This window comes from Carcharodon carcharias, chromosome 6 (assembly GCF_017639515.1).
Source record: "Carcharodon carcharias isolate sCarCar2 chromosome 6, sCarCar2.pri, whole genome shotgun sequence".
Classification (NCBI taxonomy): domain Eukaryota; kingdom Metazoa; phylum Chordata; class Chondrichthyes; order Lamniformes; family Lamnidae; genus Carcharodon; species Carcharodon carcharias.
In genome coordinates this window covers 86,987,465-87,008,767 of record NC_054472.1, presented here as the reverse complement: position 1 = coordinate 87,008,767, position 21,303 = coordinate 86,987,465, and the positions used below count along the sequence as shown (strand labels likewise).

The following is a 21,303-nucleotide window of genomic DNA, read 5'->3' as shown; positions in this document are numbered from 1 at the left end:
GGAGGAGAAGCGTGAGTCCTGAGAGAGAGTGCACAGAGCTGCCTCAGGGAGATGAAGACATGAAAAATTAAAACTAAAGATTTTTAAAATGTTATACCACATGTTCCCTCATGATTCTGTCACATGAGCAGGGATATGTTATTAATGAAAAGTTATAGTTTTTATTTTATTTTTAATTGCTGTTGGAAACCTCATTCCCCCCGTGGATGAGGGTTCCTAAAAAATGCAAAGGCCGCTTGGTCTTTTGCCTGCCAGCAACTGTAAGGTTAGACAGGCAGCGAAAAATTTCTTTCAATTATAGCTTTAATGGCCTTAATAGGGTTTTTAATTGTCGCCAGGCGTGCTGCTGACACCCGTGTGCGTCTGCCGACCGAAATATCGCACAAGTGCGCGATAACGTAGGGACGCTCACTCAACGTCATTGTGCTTCACTTTATGCTTAGTCAGGTCAGGCACGCTCCCACCCAATGAGTGTTGTATTCTGAGTGTCACTGACAGATCCAGCATTTGTTCCTGTCCCTAATTGACCCTGAGAAGGTGATAATGAGCTGTTTTCTTGAACTGCTACTGCCCAGGTGTTGTAGGAACATCCACTGGTGCTATTAGGAAGGGAATTCCAGGTTTTTGACCTTGTGACAGTGAAGGAATGGCGTTAATAGTTCCAAGTCAGGAGATGTGCATCTTGGAGGGGAGCTTGTATATGATGGTTTCCCATTTGTCTGCTACCCTAGTCCTTTTAGGTATTAGAGATTGCAGCTTTGGAAGGTGCTGTCGAAGGAGGCGTACTGCTGAATGGCATCCTGTAAATGGTACACACTACTGCTACTGTGTGCTGATGGCGGAGGGAGTTAATGTTTAAGGTGGTGGATGGTGTGCCAATCAACTGGGTTTCTTTATCCTGAATGGTATCAAGCCAGTTGAGTACTGTTAGAGCTGCACTCATCTAGACAAGTGGATGGTATTCCCTCATATTCCTGACTTGTACCTTGAGATGATGGACAAGCCTTGGGGAGTCAAGAGGTGAGTTATTTCCTGCAGAATTCCTAACCTCTGACCTGCTCTTGCAAACACAGTATTCATATGGCTCATCCAGTTAAGTTCCTGGGCAGTGGTAACCCCCAGCATTGATGTTGTATTCAACAATGTCAATGCTGTTGAATGTTAAAGGAGATGGTTAGATTATCTCTTGTTGAAGATGGTCATTGTCTGGCCTGAATGTTACTGGCCTCGTATTAGCCCAAACCTGAATGTTGTCCAAGCCTTGCTGCATCTGGGGATTGACTGCTTCAGTATTTTAAGAACATAAGAACATCTTTTAAGAACATCTGCTGTGTATGACTCCAACCAGTGGAGAGTTTTTCTCTGATTCCCATTGACTTCAATTTTCTTAGGGCTTCTTGATGCCACATCCAACCAAATGTTGCCTTCAAGTCAAGGGCTGACACTCTCACTTCATCTCTACCATTCAGCTCTTTTGTCCACGTTTGAACCAAGGCTGTAATGTCGTCTTGAGCCGAGTGTTCAGTTTGGATTCCACTAGGACTATCAGTAAGCAGGTTATGCTGAGTAAATGCTGCTTGATAGTACTGTCAATGACAGCTTCCATCATTTTTCTGATGATTGAAAGTAGACTAATAGGGCAGTAATCGGCTGGATTGAATTTGTCATGCTTTTTGTGGACAGGACATACCTGCGCATATTGTTGGGGAGATGCCAGTGTTGTAACTGTACTGAAACAGCTTAGCTAGGGCTATGGCTAGTTCTGTTCACAAGTCTTCAGTACTAGAGCTTGCATGTTGTCAGGGCCCATAGTCTTTGCTGTGTCCAGTGCACTAAGCCATTTTTTTTATATCATGTGGAGTGAATTGAATTGACTTGAGAATGGCACCTGTGATGCTGGAGACTTCAAGAGGAGCCAGAGCTAGATCATCCACTCGGCACTTCTGACTAAAGATGGTTGCACGTGGTTCAGTGGTTCAGCACTACCTTTTACACTGATGTGCTGGGCTTCCCTATCTTAAGGATGGAGAAATTTGTGGAATGTCCTCTTCCAACCAGTTAAGCAGTCAACTGAAAAGGGCATCATGAGGGTCATTCGCTGATTTTGCTCTCGAGATGGAGAGACTTGCCCATTTGGGGTTTCCACTGAATTGATGCCAGGAGATTGGGAGAACACTCCTGCAAATTTAACTTGAGATGTTTGTGCAGTCTTTCTTGAGCTAACTATTAGTAAACATTTGTCAGACTCAAATGTGATGTCTGTAGCACAGGCTGTATTGAGTTTTCATGTATAACCATATTGTTAACTGATATGATTCTCATATCCAGGGATAAAGACTATCACCTCAGAACCTATAAGTCAGTGGTCATGGCAAACAAGCTGACAGACTGGTTAATTGCACAGGTAAAGTAACAAAAATATTTTTTGTGTAACTTTGGTAATAGGATTTATCTGATTGATTAGTGTCAAATATCCTAAATAAAGAAATCTATCTCTGTATTTTGAAATAATGGAAGTACAGCAGAGGTTATTATTTAAATGATGCACAGTGGAAAATCAACCAAAGTGACATTTGCTGCATGAATCAAGGCTTTTTGAATCATGTGACCAAATTCACAAAGCTGAAGTTATCTGCCTTATTTAGACTGCATATCCTTTTTTTTTAGTGATTTTAGTTTCAAGGGAGGATTTAGCAAAGAGATGCTAAAGGGTGTGCTAATGAGTCAGAATGGTTGGTCTGGAGCCAAAGGGAGTAGAATCAGGAGGACAGGGAAAGGATCAGTGATGGCAAGCAAGTGAAATCAGGATTGTAGACAGAGTAAACATGTGAATCAAGAGGCCAAGTGTGCTAAATCTAGATTATGAAGGAATACAGCACGGGGCTGACACCAATAGTGTTTCAGGCTAATGCAAGCAATGAATTGGGAAGGGAAAATAGCCGTGTTAAGTTATGGAAGTGATACTTTTCAGGCACCAATTAAATACTGCTTCAAGTAGCTTATCTGCTACATCATAGCTAAGAAATTTACTTAAAAGACTTACTAGTAGCAGCTCTGTCTTTGCAAACCTTTGAATTAATAATGCACAGTCAAACTAATTTGTGCAGTGTCTTACTTTTCATTTCATAATTGAATATTTTAATTCTTCCTGCATAAGTATTTTAAGTGGCCTTATCGTAAGTTCCTTGGAAACTGATTATGAAGCCACCTCGCTGACATATCTGCAGCTTACTCTCCCACATTGTGAGAAGGAAGGTGTCACACATGATGTCGTATTAAATTGTCAAGTATTCAGAGATTATGCTGACCCTCCTTTCACTAACCTGCAATTAACTCAGACTCCCTTTGTGGTTTAATTTATAAATATTTGATACTTTTTGAGTATCTTCTGTCCTTTAAAAAATTCAAAATGTGCCCAGGTTTTTTTTTAGCCAGAGCAGTATACATATTTTTTTCTCTCATTTTTCTTCATAACTTTTCTGCATTTTTGTCTTAATTAAGGTGGGATAGTGGAAAAATGAAGCGCTTTTTTTTTACCATTTTAGGCACCCACTGTTAGTATCAGGCACTGTGAGGTTAGCATGGACCAGAGGCAAACTGAATTTGTAGCAATGTGCCTTAATCTCAACGAAAGAAGAACAACCCAAGTTGTATCTTTTCTTCACTTCTGATACCAGCTGTATTCATTGCCTCTCAGAATGAGATTGCTATTAGATCCTTTTTTTCTGCAAGTTCCTCCCCTTTTTTCTGAGTGCCAATGATATCTCAACTTTATTACTTTCTCCTCTTGTAATCATAAACAGTGAGTGTATTGGAACCTTGAACTGTGAGGTTGTGGCACCTTTATGTGAATCAGGACTCACCAATAAATCATTTAGGTTAGAGTTATGGAGTAGCAGTTAAAAATTGGATCTGTAGCTTAACCTTTCCCATTAATAGTCTAGAGATACTAAAACGAATTGTCATGATTTTTCCTATATGTCTGGCTGACATTGCTTAACTCAAAACAGGTGAGGGATTAAAATTGAAATCGTGATCTGTGTGGTTCAGTAGTACATTGAGAATTGTACTTCCTCAGTGAAGCATTATTTATGTGGTTGGCAACTTATTGCTGGTTTGTGTTAAATTCTGGGCAATCTTGTACTGTGGTACAATGTCCACGGGGAACTGGGTTGAAAGTTTCCAAACTCACCTGGAACCTTTAAACTACGAGAGAGTATATCAATCTAGACTGGATTCAAACCAGAGGGTGAAGTGATAGCAGGTATTAAACCACTACACCAGGCAGTCCTCTTGGTAAGGTACGGTGCTTCTCTTACTCATTATTTCCAACAAATTTTCAACAAAATCTTAAAATAAAGTGTCTTAAATTATGGTAGTTTCTGGCTAAATGCTTTTCATTTCTATACAAAAATAATACTGTTTACTTCAAAGGATGAAAACTGATAAATACATTACTGTTTAGAGGGGTAATTCTTTGGTCCTACACTCCCAGTAAGGAGTCATGCTCCCAGGAAAGACAGTGGTAAACCATCTCTCCTTGTCCTTCTCGATATGTCAGCAACCTTTGACACAGTTGATCACAACGTCCTCCTCAATGCCTCTCCACTGTCATCCAGCTGGGTGGGATGGCACTCGCCTGGTTTTATGCTTATTTATATAATAATAACCAGAGAATGGCTTGCAAAGGCTTCTCTTCCTGCTCCTGTGCCATTAAACCTAGAGTCCCCCAAGGTTCTTTCCTCTAATTTCTTATCTACAAGCCACTCTTCGACAACATCATCCAAAAACATGTTCCATATGTTTGCTGATGACACCCAGCTCTGCCTCACCACCATCACTCTGTCTCTACCCCTCCACCATCTGTAAATTGTCAGACAGCTTGGCTGACACCAGCACTCGACGAGGAGAGTTTTTTTCTGAATAAAGTTTGGGAATATCGAAGCTATTCTCTTTGGTCCTCACCACATACTCCATTCCTGAAGCATTGGCTCCATTCCTCACCCTGGGGCTGAACCAAACTATTCATAACCTTGGTGTCATATTTGAAATTGAGATGTGGCCCATTGGGCCACATATCCATAACATCACTAAGACTACTTCCCCTGTATCATTGCCTGACTGCGCCTTTGCCTCAGCTCATCTGTTGCTGAAATCCTCATTGATGCCTTTATTATTTCTAGACTTAGTGGAACTCCCACTTTCCATTCTCCGTAAACTCTGCTATCTGTATTCTAAGTAGCACCAAGTCCCATTCACCCATTACTCCTATGCTTGCTGATCTTCATTGGTTCCCATTTGAGTGATGTCTCGATATTAAAATTCTCATCCTTATTTTTTGACCCCACCATTGCCTTGCTCCTTCCTATCTCTAACCAACTGCAGTTCTACAATAATTCGAGATATCCTACTCCTCCAATTCTGGTTCCTTGCACGGCCCTGATTTTAATAGTTGCCGAGGCCTTATCTCTGGAATTCCCTCCCTAAACTTCTCTACCTCTGGACTTCCCTTTCCTCCTTTAAGACACTCCTTAAAATCTATTTCATTGATCAAGTTTTTGGTCATCTACCTTAACATCTTACGTGGCCTGGTATCAAATTTTGTTTGATAATGTTCCAGGAAGTGGGACATTTTGCTATGCTAAAGGTATTATATAAATGCAAGTCGTGGCAGAGAATGAGGGTTACAGCACACCCTATCTTGATCCTGTGCTATCCTTGAGTAATGCTTTATCTACTGGCAGTGCAGGATTATGGAAGTACCCCTTGTATTACATGAAAATGTTTCTAATATAATTGACTTTATGTACAAGGCACTGATAGAACTCAAAACAGGAATTGGTACCGTGTTATTAGAACATGAAATGTAGAATCTCTATTACTTTGTCACTAGGGGGACTGTAAAACCAGAGAGGAAGCAATAATCCTGGGTGTGGAACTGTGTGACAATGGTTTTATGCATCACGGTAAGGTTAAATTCAGCGCATTATTCAAACATCCTTCTGACATCAGTTCTTCTTAGAACAGTAAAATGGTACAAATTTGTTTTGTTGAATCTCATTAGTTAATGCTACATATTAACTATAATGTGACTTTTTAAGTTTAAATTAGTTTTGCCTTTCTTTGTGAACTGCAACTTTACATGCATATCATTCCAAAGCCCCTTTTGTTACAGTGAACATCACGTTTTTATGTCATAAATATGGTTGGAAACTATCTCGTTGAATAAATTATAACTATTTAATTTAGGTGCTGTGGTAAAAGACAGTAGACACCCTTTAGTCATGGAACATCACTGACTATAGCGTTTAACTTTATTTAAGATAAATAAAGGCCATCTGTTATAATAGCTGATGTACTTTGAATTGTATCTGAGATTTATTTGGAACTTACATGCTTTTCTTTATAGTACTGGAAAAGAGCGAATTTAAAGATGAACCTCTTTTATTCCGTTTTTTTGCTGATGAGGAAATAGAAGGCTCGAACTTAAGGCAGAAGCACATGCGACATGACTTGAAAATAGTTGAAAACATTGTGGCCAAGTCATTATTGGTAAGTCACACTGATTCATGTAATGGGGAATGGTGTTGAATGAGAGGCATTTGGATGATAAATATAAGCATTTCAAGCAGAAACAATAGTTATTTTGATGTGTAAATTAAAGAAAAGATGTGTCTTCCCTTAAGGATACATTATAATTGTATATAAACTCCTTAGTCACAATACTCAAAATATTTCCAAGTTATTTGTAAGTGGTTTTCTGTAAATATAACTTTTAAAAAAATAAACGAGCATTCAGAGAAGAAATCACTGTCAGTCTGACCTGTGCATTTACTTGAACATTTTAAGATTGGTGTTACCACATTAATCTGGAGTGTGTATTGATGTAGAAAGGGATCCTCCTCCCTCTTCAGGGTACCATGCCCTAAGATGGTCTTGGTGACCATGGACTTCCATTGGATTGGTACAAGATGATGCTTGGCAAAGTACTGCCGTGGTTACCATTGCCTTCTGCAGTATGGCTGACCAGGAAACTCTCTTGCACTTACTGCCTGCAATCAGGCATATTGAAATAATTTACAGACAGATAATCACTCTGTTTAGCAATGTCATGAATGCGCCTTCCGTGGCTATCAAGCCCTGAAGTGGGACTTGAACCTAAAGCTTCTGGCCCAGAGATAGGGATGCTGCCATTGCATCACAAGACCTGTAAATAAGAATATACATTAATTAAAATGAACATACTTAGAAAATATAAGAAAAACATTTTGAAACTCCAGTGAGTTTGAATGTGATGAATACTGTCTTCTAGCTCAATCCTGCCTCCTTCCAGGAAATTCAAGATGTCAGTCTTGGCGAGTGGCAGTACTCGCATCTGATACAGAAGGTTGTGTGTTTCAGGGATTCTGAGAGTTCGCCACATCTGAAGTTAGATTAACTATTCTATATTTACCTACTTTCTCTCTTGAAGAATGTGGGTGTTAGGCTGATGGCTTTCCAGCCCCAGCACAATTTTCATAGTTAAGGCAATTGAAAAATTATGATCAAAGCCACTGGTGCCTCTTTGATTTTGCTGCAATAGCTCTACGATTGGGAGCACATTATAAATTATGGGGACAGGGTCATTTGCATCCTGCCAGAGGGTGAATTTTACAGCCCCTCCCACTGGCAGGATTTTACGCTCCTGCTGAAGTTAATGGACTTATGAATGGCTTGCCGCATTTTATGGCCCTGCCACAACAAGGTCTTAAAATCCAGCCCTGAGACTGTAACAGCAGCTCATTGGTGCCTGCCCCAGGAGGAACTGATTCTAACCACCTTCTAAGATGAAGCGGTGTCTTACCACATTGCCTGACGTCTATCTGAGGTTCAGCTGGTCCAAAATGTATATATGTTTAAAGCCTTTGGCTTCTACTCTGATGCTGGACAAGGTAAGTGATCCCCTCTGGACTTAGTAACCTTATTCCAGTAAAGTTTCGGGTTCTTCAGAAGACTGATCAGGTCCTGGGCTATATCCTGGGAAGAAATCAGATTTATGGCATTTCCCAACCCAGGAATTTTGGGTCCTGTGAGTATCACACTATTATCATTGTCTTCTAATCTGACAGCAGGCTTGCTGTGCTGTAGTTAACAAGTAAATTGCAGCCAGGTGGGATTTTAAAAAACAGAACTTGTTGATTTACAATTTTCTATTGTAAATTACTTGGTTTCATGTAATTTCTCCTCTTCCTTTACTATGTAGGATGCTCTGTTCTAAGATTTCAGTCCTTCAACAAGCATACCAGGATATGCCAACTAAATAACAATAATTGTACTTATAAACTAATTGGTTGTGTGAAGTGTTAGGAGATGTTTTTGCAAAATAATGTTACTAGTTCAAGGGGGAAGTGGTGGCATTGTGCTATTATCACTGGAATAGTATTCCAGAGACCCAGGGTAAAGGTCTGGGGACTAGGTTCAAATCCCACTATGACAGATGGTGAAATTTGAATTCAATAAAAATCTGGAATTAACGAATGCAGAGGCTTCTGGGTGTGGAGGTGGGCTAGGCGGAAGCCCTGCCTCTGTGCTCTGACACTGTGTTGAAATAAAAAAAAGAATAAAACAAAAAAATACCTCCAGCCCTCACCCTTCCCACCCACCCCCCAAGGCAACTCATACCCACTATGCCAACCATGTCCCTCTGCACACTTCCAATGGTCCCTCACACCCCCTATGCCAACCCATGCACCTCTTCCCTCCCTCCATGGCCCCTCATATCCTCTATGCCCCCCACGGCCCTTTATAGCCCCTGTGCCCATCACCCTTTGCCCCTATACCAACTTACCTAGTATCCTTTAACTACTCCTTGACAGCTTTGACAGTTCCTCGGCAGCTGGACAGTTCTTTGTCAGCTTGACAGTTCCAATGAGTTTGTGTGTAAAATGTGTGTAATCATGTTCACTTTTAACAATCCCAAAGGATGTCTTACCCCTCCCAAAGGTGTCCTGGGAGCATATTTAAAGGGGTAGCTTACCTCTCCAAAGGGGTACTCTAGCTATAAAAATGAATCCACCAAGTTCAGACCTCCTCTCACCTGGTCTAATCTGCACACTCCTGGCCTCACAAAATTCGACTTCAGTGGAGGCAGTGGTTAAGTGAGTGGGCAAAGATCTGGCAAATGGAGTATAATATCAGAAAATGTGAAATTGCCCATTTTGGCAGGAAGAATAAAAGAGAAGAATAAACCATGCATGCATGAGCCCTACAAACATGCGAACAAGGAGCAGGAGTAGGCCATTGATCATGGCTGATCTGATAGTAACCTCAAGCCTGCATCCTGCCTACCCTACGACACTCTGAGAGAAAAGTTTTTGCCTCATCTCCGTTTTAAGTGGGCGACCCCTTATTTTTAAACAGTGAAGCCTAGTTCTAGATTCTTCAACAAGAGGAAATATTCCCCCCACATCCACCCTGTCAAGACCCCTCAGGATCTTATATGTTTCAATCAAATCATCTCTTACTCTTCTAAACCCTAGCAGATACAGGTCTAGCCTGTTCAACCTTTCTTCATAAAACAACCCGCCCATTACAGGTATTAGTCTGGTAAACCTCCTGAACTGCTTCCAACACATTTATATCCTTTCTTAAATAAGGTGACCAATAATGCACACAGTATTCCAGATATACTCTCTAGTGCTCTGTATGACTGAAGCATAACCTCCCTACTTTTGTATTCAATTCCCCTCACAATAACTGATAACATTCTATTAGCTTTCCTAGTTACTTGCTGCACCTGCAAACTAGCCTTTTGTGATTCATGCACTAAGACACCCAGATCCCTCTGCATCTCAGAGCTCTGCAATCTCTCCCCATTTAGATAATATGCATCTCATTTATTCCTGCAAAAATGGACAATTTCACATTTTCCCACATTATACTCCATTTGCCAGATCTTTGCCCACCCACTTAACCAATCTATATCTTTTTGTAGCCTTCTTATGTTCTCTTCACAACTTACTTTCCTACCTATCTTTGTGTCATCAGCAAATTTGGCAACCATCCATCCATCCCTTCATCCAAGTCATTTATATAAATTGTAAACAGTTGAGGTGCCAGTGCTGATCCCTGTGGAACATCATTCGTTACATCTGATCAGCCTGAAAAAGATCCATTTATGCCTACTCTCCGCTTCCTGTTAGCCAGCCAATCTTCTATCCATGCCAATATGTTACTCTCTCCATCATGAGCTTTCATTTTCCGCAATAACCTTTGATGTGGCACTTTATCAAATGTCTTCTGGAGGTCTAAGTACAGTACATCCACCGGTTCCCCTTTATCCACAGCACATGTTGCTTTCTCAAAGAACTCCAATAAGTTGGTTAAACATGATTTTCCTTTCACAAAACCCTGGCCCAACTCTGCCCCTGCTGTGTTCGGGGGCAGGACTTAGAATTTTTGACCATTTCCGGCATTTTTGCCACGATAGAGAGCCTCTCCCATTGTAGGAAAAACCGGACCTGAGTTTCTATCAGTGGTCTTGGAAATTTTTGCACAAATAAAGAATTCCTAAGTGTGGACATGAATTTCTCTATAGAGGTTTTATATTTGCCTTTTTAGTGGGGGAGAAGGCAAATAGAGGAAGGAGAGGCAAGTCAGGAACCATCTTAGGAGGTTGCAGCCCATTGATATTCTCCCCACAAAGTTGATAGACCATGCAGATCACATCCACATCTAAATGAGAAACTATTGTTAAACTCTGCAAGCTTATGTAAGAAGAACGTGCTTGAACAGTTTTGTCAGAGGTTGCAAAGAACAGTTTCTTGATTATTATTTTTCACCTCTGGTACATTTCAAGCAGCAACAGGTGATGTTTCAAAATCTTTCAGAAAATACTGGTAATTTAATGTGACTTCCTCCAAGAAATGTGCATGTAAATGTGAAATTTGCAGACAGTGCCACCTCCCTTTCTGCTGAAAAGTGCAGCTTCCCTGGAAAGATGAGAAGTCTTTATTTATTCATTGGATCTGGGCATCACTGGGAAGGCCAGAATTTATTTTGCAACCATAACTGTCCTTGAGAAGGTGGTGGTGAGCTGCCTTCTTGAGCGGCCACAATTCTTGTTGTTTAGGTACACCCACAGTACTGCCTGTATGATTATTAGGTTACTGACAAAATACTAATTGTTAAAATCTAACTATTATTAGCAACTAGCATTTCACTTTATTAAAAACTTATCTTGGTAGTATAGTTGTTTTGGAAAAGTTAGAAATATGGTGCAGTATGGAAAGATATCAAGGTAATGGGATCATGGGAAAACGATGTCAAGTTCTACAAAGCTAAGACCTTGAAGGCTGTAAGAAACAACTTGTGTAAGAATGGAATGTAGATGTCTCTGTTTACGAGATAAGAAACCACAGGATGTAAAAGTCTTGCGACACAGTGGTAAATATGAAAGACATTACATAAACATGTAAGATTAGCAACAGCCACATGAACTCTGCCTGGTTGGTCAACAAAAGCATGTTCAACCACTGGGCTGAAGATGATTGGTGAGAAGCAAGGGGTTTATTAGTTAAAAACCAAGGTAAAAGAGGCCCTCTCGATCAGACTTGCATGGCAGAAAAATCTAGAAATGAGTAAACGAGACGAGACAAGGGAGAGGCAGACAAAGAGAGAAGCTTGAAGACCAAAAGAACAAAAGCTGCAAGAAGAGAAGTCTTTGTGTACTCTCCACACAGAATAATATGGCAAGTATATAGCCTGCTTTAGACTGCAAATCACTGCCTGAGCTTATTGCTATAGTTTTCCTGAAAACTATATAAACTTGTTCTACATTTGTCTCATTAAAGTAGTCTCATGACAGAACTTTGCTCCCAGTCTGTTTCCATAACAATTAGGGGCTCAAAACCCCTAAGAATGGACACTCCTTTGTTCTTCTAGGCAGTAGAATGATGGGTTTGGAAGGTGTTGTCGAAGAAGCTTTGCAGAGTTGCAGCAATGCAACTTTGAGATAGTGGTGACAGCCATTGTCTATCAGTGTTGGAGTGAGCGAGCATTTGAGGTGATGGATAGGGTGCTAATCAAGCTGGTTGCTTTGGCCTGGATGGTATTGAGCTTCTTGAGTATTGTTGGGGCTGCACTTGTCCAGGCTAGTGGAGAGTATTCCATCACACTCCTGCCTTCTGTCTTGTTGATGGTGGAAGGGCTTTAAGGAGAAAGGAGATGAGTTACTTGCCACAGAGTTCCTGGCCTCTCATCTGGTCTTAAAGCCACAGTATTTTTTTAACTCTTTCATGAGATATGGGTGTCGCTGGCTAGGCCAGCATTTATTGCCTCCCCCTAATTGCCCTTATGAAGGTGGTGATGAGCTGCCTTCTTGAACTGCTGTAGTCCTTGTGATGTAGGTACTGGTCCAGTAAAGTTTCTGGTCAATGGATATGGATGGTGGGGGATTCAGCAAAGGTAATGCCATTGAATGCCAAGGGGAGATAGTTAGATTCTCTCTTGTTGGAGATGGCCATTGCCTGGCACTTGTATGTTTTGAGTGTTACTTACCACTTATAAGCACAAGCCTGAAAATTGTCCAGGTCGCTTTGCTTGCAGACTTGAGGAATTACTGGACACTGTCTAATCGGCAGTGAACATCATACTTCTGACCTTATGGTGGAGGGAATTTTATTGAAAAAGCAGTTTAAAGGTGATTGGGCAAAGAACACCACCATGAGGAACTCCTGCAATGGCATCCTGGGCTGAGATGTTTGGCCTCCAACACCAACAACCATCTTCCTTTGTGCTAATTATAACTCCAACTAGTGAAAAGATTTTCCCCTAATTCCCATTGACTTCAGTTTTGCTCCTTGATGCCACTATCAATCAAATGCTACCTTGTTGTCAAGGGCAGTCACTCTCTCCTCCCCTCTTGAGTTCAGCTCTTTTGTCCATATTTGGACTATGGCTCTAATAAGGTCAGAAGCCAAGTGGCCCTGACAGAACACAAACTGAGCATCAGTGAGCAGGTTATTGGTGAGCAAGTGTCACTTTATAGCACAGTCAATGACACCATCCATCACTTTGCTGTTGATCGAGAGTAGACTGATGAGATGGTAATTGGTCGAATTGGATATGTTCTGCTTTTGGTGAATAGGACACAACTAAGGAATTGCCACATTGTCCAGTAGATGCCAGTGTTGTAGCTATACAGAGATAGTTTTGCTAGTGGTGTGTATAGCACTGGAGCACAAACCTTTAGTACAATAGACAGGAAATTCTCAGGGCCTGAACGATTGGAAAAAATTCTGAGGGACAGGATTAATCTCCACTTGAAGAGGCAGGGGTTAATCAGGGATAGTTAGCATGGCTTTGTCAGGGGGAGATAATGTCTAAAGCATTTGACTGAATTTGTCGAGGAGGTGACTAGTTGTGTAGATGAGGGTAGTGTAGTTGATGTAGTCTACATGGACTTCAGTAAGGCTTTTGACAGGATCCTGCATGGGAGAATCGTCAAGAAGTGCCCTTGGGATCTGGGGTAATTTGGCAAATTGGATCCAAAATTGATTTAGTGGCAGGAGGCAGAGGGTGATGGCTGAAGGTTGATTTTGCAATTGGAAGCCTGTGATGAGTGGTGTACCATAGGGATTGGTGCTGGGATTTTGCTGTTTGTAGTGTACATTAATGATTTAGGTGTGAATATAGGAGGTATGATCAGTAAGTTCGCAGGAGACATGCAAATTGGTGGTGTCGTAAATAGTGAGGATGAAAGCCTTAGATTACAGGATGATAAAGATGGGCTGGTAAGAAGGGCAGAGCAGTGGCAAATGGAATTTAATCCTGAGAAATGTGAGGTGATACATTTTGGGAGGACTAACACGGCAGGGGAATACACAATGAATGGTAGCGTCCTAGGAAGTACAGAGGATCAAAGGGACCTTGGTACACATGTCCATAGGTCCCTGAAGGCAGCAGCACAGGTAGATAAGGTGGTTAAGAAGGCATAAGGGATATTTGCCTTTATTAGCCGAGGCATAGAATATAAGAGCAAGGAGGTTATTTTGGAGCTGTATAAAATGCTAGTTAGGCTATATCTGGAGTACTGTGTGCAGTTCTGGTCACCACGCTATAGGAAGGATGTGATTGCACTGGAGAGGGTGCAGAGGAGATTGACCAGGATGTTGCTTGTGCTGGAGCGGTTCAGCTATGAAGAGAGACTGGGGATAAGCTAGGGTTGTTTTCCTTAGAGCAGAGAAGGCTGAGGGGGGACCTGATAGTGGTATACAAAATTATGATGGGCATAGATAGGGTAGATAGGAAGAAACTTTTCCCCTTAGCGGAGGTGTCCATAACCAGGAGGCATAGATTTAAGGTAAAGGGTAGGAGGTTTAGAACGGATTTGAGGAAACATTTTTTCACCAAGAGGGTGGTTGGAATCTGGAACACACTGCCTGAGGGGGCGGTAGAAGCAGGAACCCTCACAACATTTAAGAAATATTTAGATGAGCACTTAAAACACCATAGCATACAGGGCTGCAGGCCAAGTGCTGGAAAATGGAATTAGCATAGATAGGTGCTTGATGGCTGGCATGGACATGATGGGCCGAAGGGAAGGGCCTGTCTTGTGCTGTATAACTGTATGACTCTATGACTCTATAGCCTTTGCTGTACCCAGTCTGTTCATCCAATATCATGTGGAGTGAATTGAATTGGATGAAGACTGGCATCTTTCATGCTGGGGTCCTCAGAAAGAGACCAAAATGGATCATCAGCTTGGCACTTCTGCCTTGAAGATAAAACCATGAGACCATAAGACATAGGAGCAGAAATAGGCCATTCGATTCTGCTCCACCATTCAATGAAATCATGGCTGATCTGATGATCCTCAACTCCACTTTCCTGCCTTTTCCCCATATCCCTTGATTCCCATACTGATTAAAAATCTGTCTATCTCCACCTTGAAGATACTCAACGACCCAGCTTCTGCAGTCCTCTGCGGTAAAGAATTCCACAGATTAATTACCCTCTGAGAGAAGAAATTCCTCCTCATCTCTGTCTTAAATGGGTGGCCCTCTTACTTTGAGTTTATGCCCCCTGGTCCTAGACTCTCCCACAAGGGGAAACAACCTCTCAGCATCCGCCCTGTCAAGCCCCCAAAGAATCATATATATTTCAATAAGGCTGCCTCTCATTCTTCTGAACTCCAGTGAGTACAGGCCCAACCTGCTCAACCTCTTCTCATAAGAAAACCCCTCCATATCCGGAATCAACCTAATGAACCTTCTCTGGATTACCTCCAATGCCAGTATATCTTTCCTTAGAAAAGGGGACCAAAACTTCACAGTATTCTAGATGTGGTCTAACTAGTGTCTTGTAAAGTTTTATTAAGACTTCCCTATTTCGTTGGACAGTTGCAGAGGCTGAGGCACCTCAAATGCTACCCCCTCGGCCCCTACACCTGCAGTCACACCCTCCAGTCCATAATCACAGACCAAATTTGAATAACCTAATCTGAACGGTGTGACTGCTTCCACAGTGTAACTAGTTAGAAGGTAATTATCATGACTCTGCCCTGATTCAAATCAATGGGCATCTCTATTTTCCTGCATTTAAGCCAATTCTCAGACTGCACCCACTTAGACTTAAATATCATGGCCTGGCAGCAATATGAATTATTTATAAAGATCAGCATGGAAAATGGAGAAACAAAATTAAATTACATTCCATTACATTACTTGCCCTTTAAAGGAAAAGACTTGCTTTATATGGTGTGCTTCAAGAACTCCAAAACGCAATAAAGTTCTATTAAGTAGTAGTACTCAATAGTTTGTTGCCATAATTTTGTAATGATGACTATCCTGGCAACATTTTATTTGTCTCAAATCCCAATGCCATAAACACAGCTTTTACGTATTCATTTAGTTAGCCCATTTAGTCAATTGTTTAATTTGTTTACTTAGAAAATTCTGTTATTTTTATGTCACAGACCAGTCACACCAAGACTCCTTCAACAGCGCCTTCCAAACCTGCAGCCTCTATCACCTACAAGGTCAAGGGCAGCAGACACTTGGAACACCACTACCCAAAAATTCCCCTCCAAGCTACACACCAGCCCGATTTGGAACCAAATTACCATTCCCGTACTGTCCTTGGAATTCCCTTCCTAACAGCACTGTGGTGTACCTACTCTAAATGATCTACAGCAGTTCAGGAAGGTCGCTCACCACCACCTTCTCAAGCGCATTTGAGGATGAGCAACAAATGCTGGCCTTGGCAGCGACTCTCACACCACATGAAAGAATTAAAAAAAGGTGTCTTTTAGCAGGAAATCAATGGTTAATACAAAGCTTGATTCTAGAAAGAGGAAACTGCAGTTCACTTAAACAATCTCAGGGCACTGAAAGATAAACGTGCTGTCACCTCATGACTTGGTTCACTCCTTAATACCCAACTTGCTGCTCTGATTACTATAGTGTATTTTAATTAGAAAACCAGTAAAATTTGGCACAAGTTAGCAACACCAAGATTGGTGCACAAGATGGCAAAATTTACAAAGCGCTGAACCTTCAGCTCATCGAGTGGGGGCAGGACCCCGCTCACTGAGGTGTCAGGTGATGCAGGGTGATGTCAGGTGTGCGTCACGACGTCACGTGCGTCATTTAGATTTTTGGCTGTACGTCTGCCGAACTGTCAAAGGCCTGTTAAGGCCATTAATTAACTAATTAAGCCTATTGAGAAAGTTGCCCACCCAACCTTAAGGTTGGCGGGCAGGCGAAGAGCCCAGGCGGCCTTTGCATTTTACATCGAACCTTATCCACGGGTGGGATGAGGTTTCATGAAGGGTTTATAAATTAAATACATTTTTTCATTAAAGTTCATTGACATGTCCCAGCCCATGTGAAACTGTCACATGAGGCGACATGTCTTAAATTTTTTTTCTTTATTAAAATTTTTAAAACTTACCACTTATCTCCCTGAAGCACAGAGGTGCCTCAGGGAGATTTCTGCGCTCTTTCGTGTGCACAGCGCTCCCGGGTGCATATCACGCTGGGCGGGCCTTAATTGGCCCGCCCACCTAAAATGGCGGCACTGATCGGGTGCACACCTGCCCCTGCACAACCCCCTGATGGGAGGAAAGCTTTCCCCAATCTAACTTTGTCAATGCTGAAAAGTCTGGGCCATCATGTCAAAGTGTTTTGAAATAGTTTGATGTGATAAGGAAATGTATAAATGCAAATAGCATGTGGAATGCTTTTAATTGAATGCAAGTTTTCTATTAAAGCATCTTAAAATGAGAATTGTAACAATGACGTGTGCACAAATGCCAGCTTTAACAATTAATAGTAAAGTAATTGGTACAATATACTATTCTTAAGAAAGCAACGTATGTGATCCATTGGGGTCAGGCTACACTGGTGTTTAAATGTTTAATAAATAACTGAAGCTATGGCCTAACATTCATGTATGGTCTTTTACTGTCATTAGATTAAAGCTCAAGGTGGAAGCTATGGTTTTACTTTGGAGGAAAGAAATAAGGTTCCTATTGTGAAATCTGTGGAGAAGGGATCTTATGCTGAGGTAATTTCAACAGATTTTTTAAAAAACTGTTCTTGCGGAACCTGCTAAAATTCTGAATTGTCATAATTTTGTAAAATCCATCACAAAATAGTTAATATCAGAGAACTGTAGAGTTAAAGGATTTGTATCTGTCTCTATTAATATCCTCAGATGTATGGTGCTGGGCTGATCTGGAAATTGTGTTTCAGTTGCTGTCATCCACTGAGACTTCAATCCTGTAGCAGCAAATTAAACTATTTTATGGTTCAGTTATTCAGATTTTTTTTTCATTGTACAATATGTCGATCTCCCATGGCACTGCACATAGAGAGTGAAGATCAAGAACAATATTCATATGAAGTAAGGCCATTAAAGGGGAAAGGAGTGAGCAACAAGACAATGTGGGATTGGGAAGTGAAGAACAAGGGGAGGATGATGAAAAGCAGAGGGATGATGGAGGGAGCAGAGGAATGATGGTGTTGGGAGGAGAACGGGGGGGGGCGGGGTGCAGGAGGGCGAGGAAAGTGAAGGAGGAGGGGAGGGCTATATAATGGCAGCAGGAGTTGGAGGAAGGTATGCCTGAGGTGAATACCACACTGTGCTGCTACAGAAGATTGGTGTTACCTTGCCTGCATATCAATGCCTGGAGGCCTATCAAGATTTTTGCTGACATTTTTACTAAATTACACTCAAAATACTGCTTCACTTTGTGGCTGTAGACTTTCAAATGGAATTGCTTGTTTTATGCTATGAACAAGGAGGATGAAGACATGGAATAGGTTGGATTGGGGGGTTCTTTGCGTCAAGTATTACAGAAATTGTCTCTTTTGTACATGCCTTTACCCACTCACCCTACAGACCAAGAAGTTTTTACTTGGGCTTTCCCAACTGTAAGTGCCTTAGAAGGCTACAACCTCCCCATGGTTTAATGGAGAAATATGATATATCAGGGCTGGGCCCTCAATAATTTGCAATCTAAGTAAATGACTTGGATGAAGGGACCAAATGTTTGGTTGCTAAATTTGCTGATGGCATAGAGATAGATAGGAAAGTGGAATGAGGAGGACATAAAGAACCTAGAAAGGGATATAGATAGGTTAAGTGAGGCAAAATATTGGCAGATGGTATATAATGTGAGAAAATATGAACTTGTCCACTTTTGTGGGAAGAATAGAAAAGTAGTATACTATTTAAATGGAGAGAGATTGCAAAATTCTGCAGTACAAAGTGATCTGGTGTCCTGGTACATGAATCAAGAAAGTTAAGACGCAGGAACAGCAAGTGATTAGGAAAGCAAATGGACTATTGTCAATTATTACAAAGGGAATGAAATATAAAAGTAGGGAAGTCTTGTTACAATTGGACAGGGCGTTGGTGAGACCAGATCAGGAATACTGTCTACAGTTTTGGTCTCCTTACTTAAGAAAGGATATAATTGCATTAGGAGCAGTTCAGAGAAGGTTCACTTGACTCATTCCTGGGAGGAAAGGCTTATCTTATGAAGAAAGGTTGAACAAATTGGACCTATACCCATTGGAGTTTAGAAGAATGAGAGGTGATCTTATTGAAACATATAATATCCTGAGAGGACTTGACAGGGTGGATGCTGAGAGGGTGTTTCTCCTTGTAAGAGAGACTAGAACCAGGGGACATATTTAAAAATAAGAGGTCTTCTTTTAATACAGAGAAGGCAATTTTTTTTTTCTCTCAGAGGATCACTGGTCCGGAATTTCCTTCCCCAGAGAGCAGTGGTGACAGGATGATTGAATATTTTTAAGGCTGAGTTAGAAATTCCTCCCTTGTCAATCAAGAATCTAAGGGTATGGGGTAAACAGGAAAGTGGAGTTGAGGCCACGACTAGATCAGCCACGATCTTATAAACTGGCAAGGCAAGCTCAAGGGGCTGAATGTCCTACTCCTGCTCCTAATTCATATGTTCTTATGTTTGTATGTTGATATGAAAATTTGAAGATTACTTCCACCAAGCAACTTCATGCAATTTCAGTGGAGTTTAGTCTGTAATTGTCTGCACTGTTAGTTGCCTATGTCAGCTTCTTGAACATGTGCCTGGGGAAGCACAGGCTTTCCTCACATAGAGTTCAAGAAAATTTGGAATTGAATCATCATGGGTTTATCTCCAACTCTTCCCGGGGACTGGTTATAGATGAGTTGGGCAGAAGACTGGAATAGATCACCCAGCTGTCATCAGCTGGCCGTAGTGTTTGAAACAGACAAAGGCTAGAAAACAATGAATGACCATTTAATTTTTTAAAAACCCAACAAAAAATTGTACAAGTTACTGAGAAAAGAAAAATCCTCAGAAAATAGAAATGTTCCAAGACTGTAATCAATTTTTAGAAAACTTTATGGGGAATTCAGTTATAGTGGAAGTGCAGATTTTTCAAATAAGGTTTATTATTTCAACATGATATTTGACAAAATGAGTGTCTACACCCATGGAAATGTCTGTAAACATGCTTTAAATGAACTGTAGAAATGTTATATGACAACTTATTCTGTTGTTTATCTAACAGTTGTGTGTAAATCTTCTGTGCATTACACTTTTTGTGATCTCACTCCAGATGGCAGGTCTAGAGGTTGGAAAAAAAATATTTGCTATCAATGGAGATGTGATTTTCCTGCGACCCTTTCAGGAAGTTGAATGCTTCCTGCAGCAATGCTTCAATTGCAAAAGGCTTCTCAGGGTACTTCTGAGCACAAAGCCACGAGAGTAAGTTATGCATCATATAAGTGTTTAAGTTTAATAATTGAACAATTTTTTTGATTTTATTTATTAAAGACCAACTCCAAGAAGCAGCCCCGCAAAACTCATCAACAAATCTTCATTAGAGAAATACCATCCATTCAATTCAACAAGACAAAAGGATTTCTTCAAAACTCAGCATGCACTGGCTTGTCTCCTGTTTAGAACCAATAACCTTGTGTTGTTTCTCAGATTTGTGTCAGATTCTAGCAACTCCTGCTGCTCAGTTGAAATTATGAAAATGTTGAAAGTGCAGAGAATATGTAAAGAGACATCACGGCTAATCTTCCTCTTCTGAACTCAATGTGTAGTCATTACCAATGTACCAGAGGCAATAGTAATGAAGACCTGTAATGCTGGGTCTCTGCCTCCTGTATACTAGACAGGCATCTCCTGGGGAGCTCCCATCAGAAGCTGACAGAAGTATTTAATTTGATGTAATTGATGCAGAAGTCATAATGCAACTGTCATTCTCTGAGACCTTCCCTGGAAGATGCCTGTGCCAAGAACAACACAAAGACACTGGGTAATAGAGGTTGTTTGTTGGGTTTTCAGATAAGAGGGGTTTTCAGTGACCTCTGAGGATCTCGGGATTGTTTTTCTCTCATTAGGGTGAAGCAGCGCTGGACCCTGATTACTTGTTGTTTCACAACGAGGTGGCCAAAATGTCTCCTGGCTTAGGCCTCCTGCAGCACCAAACAGCTTGACAGATTCCAATTGGGTGCTTGTAAAAGTTCCCAACCCAACTTTGTTGAGGTCAGAGGAGGAAAGAAAAAATCAGGTATATTGTGTTACCATGCCCAACCTTAGGATAGTGGAAGTGCTGACTTTGACTGGGCAGCCAGCCATGATGTGATTATTTTAAAATGTACGCAGATTTTTGAATTACTAATAACTGACACCATAGAATGGTGGTTTGTGAGTTTGTACGCATAATGTTTGTGATCTCAACTCTGTTGCTAGGGAAGCACACCAATAGCAGAAGATAAATTAGGGTGATTGATTCCAGGGAT

General features: G+C 41.1%; 1 protein-coding gene across 3 annotated transcripts in view; it reads left to right on the top strand.

The window, feature by feature from the left end:
- Positions 1 to 21,303, top strand: part of prex2 (phosphatidylinositol-3,4,5-trisphosphate-dependent Rac exchange factor 2) — a 775,268-nt gene that overhangs the window by 371,754 nt on the left and 382,211 nt on the right. For all 3 annotated transcript variants that reach the window (XM_041190559.1, XM_041190558.1, XM_041190560.1), the window contains exons 14-18: positions 2,329 to 2,404; positions 5,894 to 5,966; positions 6,410 to 6,552; positions 17,455 to 17,547; positions 20,109 to 20,257. In XM_041190559.1, coding sequence (XP_041046493.1) covers positions 2,329 to 2,404; positions 5,894 to 5,966; positions 6,410 to 6,552; positions 17,455 to 17,547; positions 20,109 to 20,257 — 534 coding nt within the window. The remainder of the gene's footprint in view (positions 1 to 2,328; positions 2,405 to 5,893; positions 5,967 to 6,409; positions 6,553 to 17,454; positions 17,548 to 20,108; positions 20,258 to 21,303) is intronic.